This window comes from Phacochoerus africanus, chromosome 4 (genome assembly GCF_016906955.1).
Source record: "Phacochoerus africanus isolate WHEZ1 chromosome 4, ROS_Pafr_v1, whole genome shotgun sequence".
Taxonomy (NCBI): Eukaryota; Metazoa; Chordata; class Mammalia; order Artiodactyla; family Suidae; genus Phacochoerus; species Phacochoerus africanus.
In genome coordinates this window covers 81,835,124-81,847,092 of record NC_062547.1, presented here as the reverse complement: position 1 = coordinate 81,847,092, position 11,969 = coordinate 81,835,124, and the positions used below count along the sequence as shown (strand labels likewise).

Sequence of the window (11,969 nt, the reverse complement as noted above, 5' to 3'; positions counted from 1 at the left end):
AGGCAAGGGCTGGAATCCAGGATCTGCCAAAGACTCACTGTATCTCCCTGGGGCTTGCGTTCCCCATCTTGAAAATAGAGGTTTATATGAACTAAAGGAGAGAATGTAATTTATGCAGAGTACAAAAATGAGCACCTGAGACATAATGGGGGCCTGATGGTTGTATGATTAGTAATATTATAATCATTAAGAAATGCCTATAACATTTAGTGGCATTTCTGCTGTCATAAAAGAGTTTAGAAATCATGTCCAGGCTGGTAACACCGAACAGGAGCAAGTACTCATCTCTCCACCATCTTTTTTTTGGCAGGCACCATCAATGGCTAAGAGGTCATGATTTACCCTTAATTGTTCAAAGGATGAAGCCATCGAAATTGGACTGTGCTGCTGTTTTATTCACAAGCAAGATTTTCTGCAGCTAGACATGATTCATGTCAGTTCATGCAGTTTTTAATAGGCTCATGGAAGCTGAGGTTCAAAGGGAGGTTTAGCTATTATTTGCCACCCAACTGCCATCTTCTAGGGATGGGGAACTCACCACCTCACTGGAACTCACCATACTATGGCTAGACAGCTTTAATTGGTAGAAGGTTCTTCCTCTTAGAGCTTCTGTCTGCTTTCCTTTACATTTCCCTCATTGCTTCAATTCTGTCTTCTGCTCCAGTAAAAACAATAGTCTTCCTTTTTCCTTGCAATAGTCATATATTCATTCAACAGGCATTTTTTTTTAGCTCCTGCATTGCCAGGTTCCATGCTAAATGCTGGAATTACAAATTGAGCAAGTTTTACCAGTCCTTCAAAGGCTAATCCCCCTTCAGCATTCTCTCCTCCAGGTCAAACATTCTCAGATTTTTCAACCTTCCCTCATGCAACCTGATTTCCAAATACCCACCACCAAACCACTCCCTTCTTTTTTTTTCTTTCTCTTTTTCTTTTTCTTTTTTTTTTTTTTTTTGGACCGCTCTCATGGCATATGGAGGTTCCCACTCTAAGAGTCCAATCAGAGCTGCCTACACCTCAGCCACAGGAACATAGCATCTAAGCCATGTCTGCGACAGCTCACAGTAACACCAGATCCTTAACCACTGAGTGAGGCCAGGGATCAAACCCACATCCTCATGGATACCAGTGGGATTCATTTCCACTGCCATAAACCACTCCCCCTCTTTTCTAACCATGCTTGAGCCTACTAAAGTCCATCTTGAAGCATTATGTCCAGAACCGTGCTTAGTATTTTTCTCAATGCTAAGTTAGATTTTCAGCCCAGCTTAGTCAATGTCTGTGGCAAAGGCAATGCCCATTGTGGAAAAATCCCAGTTGTAACTAGAGTGCTGCCAGCCAGGGCCCATTCACTGAGTTTCTGTTCTGGAAGAACAGGGAAGAAGGAGGGAGGAGGAGAAAGGAGGACTATGACTCTTGAAATGACAAGGATATCAGATCTCCCTGCCCAGAACTCCCCTCAGGCATTAGTGGCAAGTCTAAGTCACTCTAATCAAACAGCCTCCCCTCTGCCCCTTCCATTAGTGTCTACCTCAGGAAAAGGAAGAAAAATATAAATGCGCCTGCAGATGGGCCAACACAGCACAAAACAAAAAACTCATCCATAAAGGAAGGGACTTCCCTATAGCCAGCCCCAGAGCCTGTAAGGGGAAAACAGATGAGTTTCAGAAAGTGACTCTCCAGGCGAGGAAGGTGGGCCCATCAATGGCTTCTGACTTGTAGAGGGTCCCCCACTTTGAGGCCTTTGCTGTGAACAGGCATAAAGGAATAGTCCCCCTTGTTGGAATAAAATCATGCCTCCTTCCTCTCTCAGATCCTGTCCTTCCGCAGCTCTTGCAGCTCCCTTCTTGGAAGGAGGCCATCCCCTTACAGAAGCAGAAGTCATCTCCACTCTGACATAACCCTGATTGATGCATAAACTCCTGCAAATCTTTCAAAGGCCTGGTGCAAGGCCCCTCCTCTCTGAAGCCATTTTCTTACACATCATGCTGGATTAAAGGAAGGATTTTGGAGCCAAAAGATGGCAAGCAGAATGGAGAAGTTCATTAGGATTGAGGAATAAAATGAAAAGTGAGTGTGAGAAGAATAGGAAAAGCAGGGGTGGGGGCCTACATTATTGCCCTGCCTCTTGGTTGTCCCTTTTCTTTCTGGGCAAAGGAGAGAAACACATGGCATTCTGGAATAAAGTTTGCCAAAGACTTCTTTATTCTTCACAGGATATCACGTCTAGAAGGGACTAGAAAGTGACCAGCCCCAGCTCTATGGCAATTTTGCAGTAGTGTCCCTCTGGGTCCACATGGAAGGCTCCTCACCCTCTATGAGGGCCTTCCCCACATGATCCATCAATGTTTTCTGAGTGCTCCTGTGGCAGGACAGAATGCTGAGGGGCTGCAAAGACGATCAGAGCGTGGCTCCATTGTCCTGTAGGAGCTCACAGGCAAAAGGCATACAAACAGAGGAAAAGGGGACCCTGAAACAGGTGTGTGCCTAAGGGTGGAGGGAGCTCTGAGGAAAGTGTGACCAGTTCTGCCTGGAGGAATCAAGGAGGCTTTCCTGAGCAGGTGACCTTAGAGTTCTGATAAAAAACAAAAAACAAAACACACAAAAAAACCCTTCCTCCATCCCCTGACCCCACTGCCACCGTCAAGCTTGAAGCAGCAAACCTGAGGTCCTAAGAGCTGTGGCCAGGATAGGTGGATACAGGGGGATTGTTGGGGGTGTCTGCAGGAGAGGGTGGAAGGAGAAGTGGAGGAGGAAGGGAAATGGAGTTTTTTTAAGAGAGGGGAAAGGAAGGAGAAAGGGAAAAGGAGCCGGAGGGGGAGGAGAAAGAGGGAGGGAGAAAGAGGGAGGGAGAAAGGGAGGGAGGGGAAGAAGGGGGAGAGAGGAGGGAGGAGAGTAGAGAAAGACAGAGAGGGAGGGAGGGAGGGGGGGAGGGGAGAGGAGAGAGAGAGGGAGGGAGAGGAGAGGGAGAGGGGGAGGAGAGAAGAGAGGGAGAGAGGAGGGGGGAGAGAGAGGGAGAGAGAGAGGGAGAGAGAGGAAGAGAGAGAGAGAGAGAGAGAGAGAGAGAGAGAGAGAAATTTGAATTTCCCATCTGGAAGGGGAGAGGCAGCGCGTCAGGGACTGGCTGACGGGCGTGATTGGAGGGCGCCTCCGGCAGCCGCCCGCGGCAGTAGCCGTGGCCCCAGCTCGCCGGGCGGAGTTGCACGAGGCAGCGGCGGGAGCTGGAAGAGCCGAAGGAACCGCCTCGCTGAGTTCGGCCGGAGCCCTGCAGTGGCTCAGACGGTTGCGGGGACCGCCAGGTCGGTGCTGGCCACGGGCCGGGAGGGCGGAGCCGGGCTGTGGGCATCAGGGTCCGGGCTCTCGTCTTGAGGCCGCAGCGCAGCCGGGGAAGCTGCGGAGTACGGCTTTCGGGGGCATAGCTCCCCAAGACTGCCCGGGCGCGAGAAAAGGAGGCTGCGCGGTAGCAGCAGGCACTCTTCCGGGCGCGCTCGCCGTGGTGCTGAAAGGACAGCTCCCCAAGAGGGGGAAGCGAGCTGGCGGAGGGAAGGGAGTGAAGCAGGAGCCAACTGGGAAGGTGGGGTGGGCCCTGGAGCCGGAGACCCCCGGCAGAAGCCCGAACTATCCTGCTCCCGGGGAGCCAGGACCTCCCCGAGGGCGGCGGGAGACTCAAGTCTGAACCTAGAGAACAACTTCGAGCTCTTCGGGTAGGGATGGAGGCGTCGATCTAAGGTCCTTCAGGCTGTGGTTTTCCAGAAGCCCGCCAGGGCCCTCTTCGCCCGGTAGGCGAAGGGGTACAGTTCGGGTCCCAGAGTGAGTCAGAGGGCGGCGAGAGTAGGGTGAGCAGATCGAAGGGGGAGGGGGAGAACCTAAACGTCGACTGGGTGGGGGGGCCAAGAGGACTATTTGTCACGGGAGGAGGAGGAGGAGCCGAGGTTTGGTAGCACCCGTCCGTTGCCTAGGGTCATCAGGGACAATCTGTTCTACGCCCTCGCCGGCCCCGCTCTGCCCCCTCCCTCAGCAAAGTTTGAGACCGGGCCGGGTCTTGAGGTTGGAGCTCTGAGTATTGGGGGGAAGGGCACTCTCAGTGGCCAACGGTGAGCTCAAGGCAGAACTGGTGGCTACGGTGATCTCCTTAGGGGACCGATAGAGGGGATCCAAGACTCCTGCCCCCTCTTTTGCCGGGTGAATGCGAAACCCCCGCCACTTCCGCTCTTTTGCAGGATCGTTTCTACCCCCTCCCATCCTCCACTACCCCATCCCCCCCCCCCAGTGCTTTTCCTTTCTAGGGGTGTGGGGTGGAGGTGGGGTGGGAGTAGAGGGACATCTCCTGTCTCTGTCACCGCCATTAGCGTAGGGTCCCCGCAAAAAGCAAATGAGTGCTGAAGTGAGTTGCGGTGAATATAGTCCGGACATGAGCCATTAAAAAAAAAAAAAAATTACGGAAAAACAGCCACAAGGACAAACACTGCAGGTTTGTCTGCTTGTCAGATGGCGGGGCCAAGTCCCGAAAACCCCCTGGGGTTTCTGAACCTGAGGAGATGCCTCAGCTGCCTTCGGGTTGGGATGGATTGGGAGAAAGCCTGGGAGGGGAAGCTGAAGGCGCGCCCTGCATCCTGGGCGCGCTAAAGGCACAGAAACGTGGTGCTGCTGCAGCAGCATCCCTCCCCCACCCGACCCACCACCCCCCCGCCAGTTTCCCCTCCCCCAGCCTAGCGTCCCCACTACCACCACCACCATCACCACCCTTCCCGCGCAGGGATAGACCAAGGCTTCCCGCAGACCCGCTGAGGAGCGCCTCCTGGCGGTCTAGCCAAAATCCTTAACTGCACGTAACCTGCTGGACCTCAGCACTCCTACAGGCATATGGCAAAACATCTACAGACACACACACACACACACACACACACACACATACGCCTGCACATACGCTCACGCAGAATTACAACGATGCCTAAGTTCAGAGTTAGATACGCAGGACCATACCTTGAATGAGCACACTCTTACTTGCTGACACACATTAAATTCAATCCAGCAAATACATCCTAAGGATCTACCGTGAGCTAGGAAATGTTGTAGATTCTGGGACAGGAAAAATGTACAAGATACAAGCCCTGCTCTGGAAGGAGTTCAGAGTCCCTGGGAAGGTAAAGACACATAGCTAGGTAGAGTACATGAGCTGGAGGCAGGAAGGGCTGCTCTAGAAAGTGCAATGGGTCTCAAAAGAGGAAAACACCATCCCATCTCAAAGAGGAGAACTGGGAAATTTCATGGGAGGAGTGTTGTATGAGGGGGACCTTTGAAAATTACTGCTGCTGCTTCTGATGATGATGATGATGGTGATGGTGGTGATAGCTAACATCTACTGAGCACCCACTATGTGCCAAACACTAGGATGAGCACTTTATTTGCATTATCTTATTTAATACCCACAACATGACTTGGGCATAGGCATTATCGCCTCCATTTTATAGATAAGAAAAGAGTCATTCATTTGCTCAAGGTCACACTTAGTACATAGTGGAGCCCAAGATGTGAACTGGCAGAGATGAGATTAAGAAGGTCCAAGGTTGTGGAAATAGCATGAACAGATGCTCTTGGAAAGAATATGTGTGGAGGTACAGCTGGCACAGAACCACATGCAAGGGGTGGGAAATGAATGGTGAGGCAGGCAGGTGCTAGACTGTGCAAGACTTGAAGGTCGGCACAAGGACTCTAGTTGGTTTAACGAGGCCGTAGGGAGCCACTGCAGGGTATGTTTGAATGAGAACATCTGCCCTTTAGGAAGATTAATCGGACAGCCATGTGGAGGATGGATGAAAGGTAGGAGAGGGATAGAGTTAGAGGTTATGCACAAATTCAGAATCTTGAGGCCCTGAACCAAGGCATTAGCAGCCGCAGAAGAGGGGTGTGTGGATGCAGGAAACAGCGTGAAGCTATAGTCTCTGGACTTCTCCCTCAGCACCCAATTATAACTTGCCAATTCCTTGTGTGGTTTTTTGGTCCGATGTCTACCTCCCTAGCTGACTGAATGCTGTAAGAAGAAATGCTGTGATCTCCTTATTCCCTGCCACAACCCTGGCACCCAGAACAATGCCTGGCAGATGGTAGATGCCCAGAAAATATTTATAGTGTGAATGAATGAATGGATGGATGGATGGATAAATGAAGAATTCACTGACTTTGGAGTTTTCATTGAGGCAGTTGGAAAAAGGCATGCTGGAGGAAAAGAGTTGAGTGGGAGAGGGAAGACTGAGTTGCATCTTTGGCTATATTCAATTTGAGAATATCCAGGAAAGAGTTAAGTGTGCAGGTTGGGGGAGAGAGCGATCTGAGGCTGAAGAAGGGCAGAAACCAATATAGGTAGGTGAGATTCCCAAGGAAGACAGTGAGGGAGGGGCAGTGGGAGAGGGAGGCAGCAAAAGAGAGAAAAGACCGTCTGAGAAGCAGGAGGATGACCACAGGAGTGCTGTGTCATGGAATTCAGGAGATTCAAGAGGAAGGCAGAAAAAAGTGGGTGGGAAGGAGGGCGGTAAGGGGTCTGCATGAGCATGTGATGCTACACAGGAATGGAGGAAGAGGAGAAGGGCTGTGAAAATGCTTCCGAGTCTGGTGACTAGGAGGCCTCTGGCAACTCTGACTAGGGCCGTTTTGGCAGCAGTGCAGGGGCTGCAGATCTCTGATCTCAGAGAGCCATTGGGTTTGGCAGGGTGGTGAAGTAGTGGTGACACCAGGTGGAGACCACTTGGTCAGGAAGTTAGCGGGCAGAGATCAGAAGGATGAGGTTCAGAGCCAGAGCTAGAGAAGGAAGGGGATATAAGAGATGAACAGAGAAGAGATTGAAGATGTAAGGAAGAAGGAGTGATGAATGGATCAAGAAGGAGGTGGAGAGAGAGAAAATCTGGAGCTCAGGCAGATGGATTGGCTAAGAGCAAAGGAGGGAGACCTCTTCCTTAGCAACTGGAAGGGGAGGTTGCAGGAGTTCCCACTAGCTGGCATTAATTGTTTTGATAATGATTACGGCCGTCATTTACTGAGCCCCCATCATATGACAAACTCATTCCATAGATTATTCCTAAGCCTTCGAAGTGGTGGTTATCATCCTCACTCTATAAAGAAAACCACCACTCAGAAAGGTTAAGTCATTTACTCACTACCACACAGCTAAAAAGGAGCAGATTCGGGCTCCAACTCAGATGTGCCTGACCCAAGAGCTCGTGAGCCTCCAACTGCACTGCACACCGCATGAAGTGGAAAGGGAATCACCTGCTGAGTGGAATGGGGTAAGAGGAGGTTGGGCCTTAAGAAATTGGTTAGGGGAGTCTCAACAGGGTGAAGACATTGCTTCACAGCTGAAAGGACCATGCTGGGAGTCGGCAGCAGGACTTTGGGGTGGACCCAAGAACTTCGGCTAAATAATTCCGGCAGGCTGGGAGTAGGAGGAATGATGGGAATGTAAGCATGCAGAAGACTCAGCCTTTGAGTAGATATCCTTTGCATGTGGGGGAGTCAGATGGTTATGTTTTCTGAATGAATGCAGGAAATAGAGGAGTCTAGAGAAAGAGGTGGTTTGGTGATAGAGAGGTGGCATGTTGAGTTTGAGCAGTGCCATGGGACATCCAGGGAGAAGTGTGCAAGAGGGAGGCAAGAGTATTTCTTGATTTCCTTTTGGCCTATTTCACCCCCGCTCTCCCCCCCCCCCCCACACACACACACTCATACACCCCAGAATGTAATTTGCACAAGGACAGCACTTCGTCTTTCTTGTTCACTGCTATATCCCCAGTGCTCAACACACTGCCTGACACATAGAGGCTCAACTAAAGGATGAATGAATGAAGGGGTCCAGTGCCCAGATAAGACATCTAGCCCCTGGAGAGGATGTGTTACCCTAGAGAAAGGTTAGAGACAGGGGCTAAGGTCAGAGTCCTGGAGAACATACTTTTGAAGAGACAAGAGGAAGGAAAGAAGCAGTAAAAGAAGGGAGGGGAGGAGGAGCCCTAGGAGAGGAGGGAGGGCAGGGGGAGGTGGAGGAGGGAAAAGAACTGAGTCACAGAAGCAAGGAAGGAGAGAGGTTTGAAGACACAGTGCGGTGGCCAGCAGTTCAAATGCTGCAGAACTGCTTCAACAGAAGCTCTGGGAAAAGGGCCCGGAAGATCATGGATCTGGTCCAGGAGAGAGACTTGCCAGAGAAGCAAGTTAGGGATGAGGCGGGAACTAAAGCCCAGGTGCCCCTGTGGACCAATTTGAAACATCTCAAATTAGAGTCCGTATCCTCTACCATCACCTGGCAGTTCCTTGAGCTGCATGTAAACACAGAAGAGGAACCCAAGAGTTCCTGAAATCATTCGATTATTAAAGTGTTCGTTTCCTGTTCTTAGAAATGCCGTCTCTTTACAATGTTTCAAGTCAAATGAAAACATCTTGATTGAGCAGAGCCGCCTTCAAACTGGGGATTCTGGGTCAGGGTGTGTTCCCCGGCATTTCCTGGAAATCCTGTTCCTTTTTGGCATATCCTCATAAACATGCAGTCAGCAAAAGCTGACATTAATGGGCATCTGCTACCCACCAGGCACCTGATGCGTGTCTTCTCTTCCCCGTCAAACACTAATTACAAGGGTAGCTTAATACCCCTTCGTTTTGCAGGAAACAAACTGAAGTTTTTCCAAGGAGCCACAGCCAATGAGTATGGGGGTGGGGGTGGGGGTGGGGGAGATTTTAAAACAGGTGTATCCAATACCAAAGTCCCTGGCAACTGTTTTCTACTTCATCATGACTTTCTCTCCTCAAAACATCCTATCAGGTGATCTGGTCACACAGACACCCTCAAATAAACTCTCAGGCCCCATTTTATGAAAAGATCTCAGGCCGCCGATATGTTTTCTCATTTTGAAAGAAATGAGGAAAATCCATCATCGACAAATAGCCAGGGACCTTGAACTCAACCTGGTTGCAATATCCGGCCTGACTCTTCTGACACCATCTCCTAGGATTTCTTCTACCTCCTAGCAAATCATAAAGACCCCCAAGGCTGTGGAATGAAAGGCCCCAGGGAGTAGGCCTGGCCTCAGATGACCATCAAGGCACATGACACTTGGGATAGCTCATGGATGGCCCCCTCTGCACCTGAAAAGGGATCTGTGGTGGCTTTGGATGTGAAAGCACCAGGGAAACTGAATGGCTAAAACAAAAAGGACATCTTCAAGAGTTAGAGCATCCAAGTTCAAACTCTCAGGGATGTGGGAAGAAGGAGGCCAAGGGGAGAGGGAGGCATTAGCCTCTCTACCCTTCCCCCTCCCACCACCATTGGAAGAGTTCCATTTTTATGTATTTTGCATAACGAGATTCTCATTAAGATTTTATTTGGAGAGACTCTTCCAAGGCAAAAAATAATAATAATAAAAAGATAATAAAAACTGAAGGTCCGTGACTTAGGGAAAGGAAGACTAACATAAGCTGAGTGCTTGGCACTTTTAAAGGCCCTGAGCGCCAAGAAGATTATCCTATCTCCAACCCCCTATGTATCTCAAAATAGAAATCAATATTAAGCTATAAAACACAAAACATACATGTATGGTGCAATAAAAATAACATATTTCTCCATTTGACTAGTTTCAGAAGCCTGGATGTGTTCAGCTAAAGCTGGCTGAAAAAAATAAATAAATAAAGCTGGCTGTTCTCATTTTTCCACCCACCTCTGAACTGCTGCAGCCCTGAGCACAAGCTCACTCCTTCTAGGGGTTGATCCAGTGGCCTGGGCTGGAATCCTCTCCAGTCTCCACAGTAGCCCTGAGAAAGGAGGCACTGCCATCTCCGTCTTGCAGAGGAGGAAACCTGCATGCAAGTTAGGGTGGCATTAGGAACCAGCTCTGCCTGTAGCCAAAGTCCCAGCTTTTTCCCACATTCCTGGCTTCCACAAATCAGAGCAATATGATCAGAAGCCATTTGGCAGCACATATGTGCCTGGCACAGAGCAAGTGCTCAAGGAATAGCCCCCTTTGGTCTCCTCTCCCCGCCGGGTACCAGACACTTGGTCTTGGCCTCAGACTGAGGCACAGGATGCCTGAACCAGGGTGAGGCTGCTCTCCATCTAACCCCACTGCCCTGCCTGGGCAGAGGCTTCTCCCATCTGACCCCCAACTCCTCTTCTGCAGGTCGCCACATCCCCCCCGAGCCAGGCCCGCCTGGAGCACTGCATGCAAATACAGCTGCTGGCTAGGACACACTAACTGAAGGTGTAGGCATGGACTTCGTCATGAAGCAGGCCCTTGGAGGTGAGGCCCTCGCCCTGCACCCCTCATGTGTTACCCAGTCCAGGCCCAGGTCGGAGGGGCCTCTGTGCACAGGCCCCGCCGCCTTAGCCCCAGGCTTGTCCCCCATGACCCCGCCCTCTTCCTCCCCAACCCATCCCTCGCAGGGGCCACCAAGGATATGGGGAAGATGCTGGGGGGAGAGGAGGAGAAGGACCCCGATGCACAGAAGAAGGAGGAGGAGCGGCAGGAGGCACTTCGGCAGCAGGAGGAGGAGCGCAAGGCCAAGCACGCGCGCATGGAGGCCGAGCGTGAGAAGGTCCGGCAGCAGATACGAGACAAGGTCAGTTCCGCCCTTCTGCCCACTCTAGAGCGTGGCCGTTAAAGGGATCCCCCCAACCCTAGCCTCGGGCTTTCTTGAATCTTAGCTCTCACCTTAGACCTGGTTCTCTCTGAGCCTCACTCTTATCAGAAAAAAATGTCTATCACAGGAACACCCGCCTCAAGGCCCCTTATGGGGATTAAATAAGATAATGCACATAGGAAGTGGCCCCAAATGTTTGCTGCTGCAAGTCCACCACCACGTACCGGAAACCCTGGAGACGAGACAAGTTTGGAATCCGGAATGTGGAGACTTGGGGAAAGTCCCGTTGTGTCCCAAGCTTACACTGTTACAGTGTCACTCCCAGTGGGTGTGAAACAGCCACCCTATGCCAAAGAGTTCAATCCTTGTTTGCTCACCTTGCCATAAATTAAAGCTATAAGTAGCCTTCCATCAGCTCAAGTCAAGTTTTGTCCCCAAAATTTGGCTGCAGGGAGAACTTCAGATCTTGGAGGATTTCAGAAGGGCAGAGAAATTATGTGAGCCAGTATTAATTTTAAAGGAAACCCCATGCTCCGTCTCTCTCTTACTGAACACCAACTGAAGACTGGCACAAACCCCAAGGATGGTATCCTTGGCTCCACTTTAGAGATAAGAGGCCTGAGGCTCAGGCAGTTCTCATGAGCTGCCCCAGCCTGTGTGCATGACCTTGAGACCCAGCTGTCTCCTTGCCCCATTCATGCTCTTCTCCACCCTCTCCCTCCCCAGTATGGGCTGAAGAAGAAGGAAGAGAAGGAGGCTGAAGAGAAGGCAGCCCTGGAGCAGCCGTGTGAGGGGAGCCTGACACGGCCCAAGAAGGCCATCCCAGCAGGCTGTGGGGACGAGGACGAGGAGGAGGAGGAGAGCATCCTGGACACGGTGCTCAAATACCTGCCCGGGCCACTGCAGGACATGTTCAAGAAGTAACTGGCCCTTCTGTCCCATCCCCACTCCACTTGTTACTTTTTTTTTTTCCAGGTCTTTCTTTTCTTTTCATTCAGTTAAGTCTCAGTTCTGAAGGGGAAAACCTCAGTTGGCCTCTGCCCCTCTTCCCTGGTCAGGGGCTTCTCCCCCTCAGCATTCCTTCACCCCCCCTTCATCCCAGGGTAGCCAGCTCCCACCTCACTCCAAAGCTGCTTGAAGAGGAGACAACAGCTTTTCTCCAGGAGGGTGCGTTGAATCTGGTGCAAGAGACACCGGTCACCCCTCCTCTGGAAGCCTAAGTTCTATGCTACCATGATAATCCCCATACATTCCTTCATGCTCCCCACTGCCAGGAGGACCACTGTCCCCAGCCAGCCAAAGTAATGATACATTCCAGCCCTGCCCAGCATGCTGACCTTTGGCCTCTAATCCCCAGT

General features: G+C 51.0%; 1 protein-coding gene across 1 annotated transcript; it reads left to right on the top strand.

The window, feature by feature from the left end:
• The first annotated feature begins 3,135 nt into the window (after positions 1-3,135).
• On the top strand, positions 3,136-11,720 carry CPLX2 (complexin 2). Its single transcript, XM_047774463.1, has 4 exons — positions 3,136-3,299; positions 10,152-10,271; positions 10,415-10,590; positions 11,338-11,720. Exons 2-4 carry the CDS (start codon positions 10,241-10,243, stop codon positions 11,533-11,535), a joined length of 405 nt encoding a protein of 134 aa, XP_047630419.1. The 5' UTR covers positions 3,136-3,299; positions 10,152-10,240; the 3' UTR covers positions 11,536-11,720.
• The last annotated feature ends 249 nt before the right edge of the window (positions 11,721-11,969 follow it).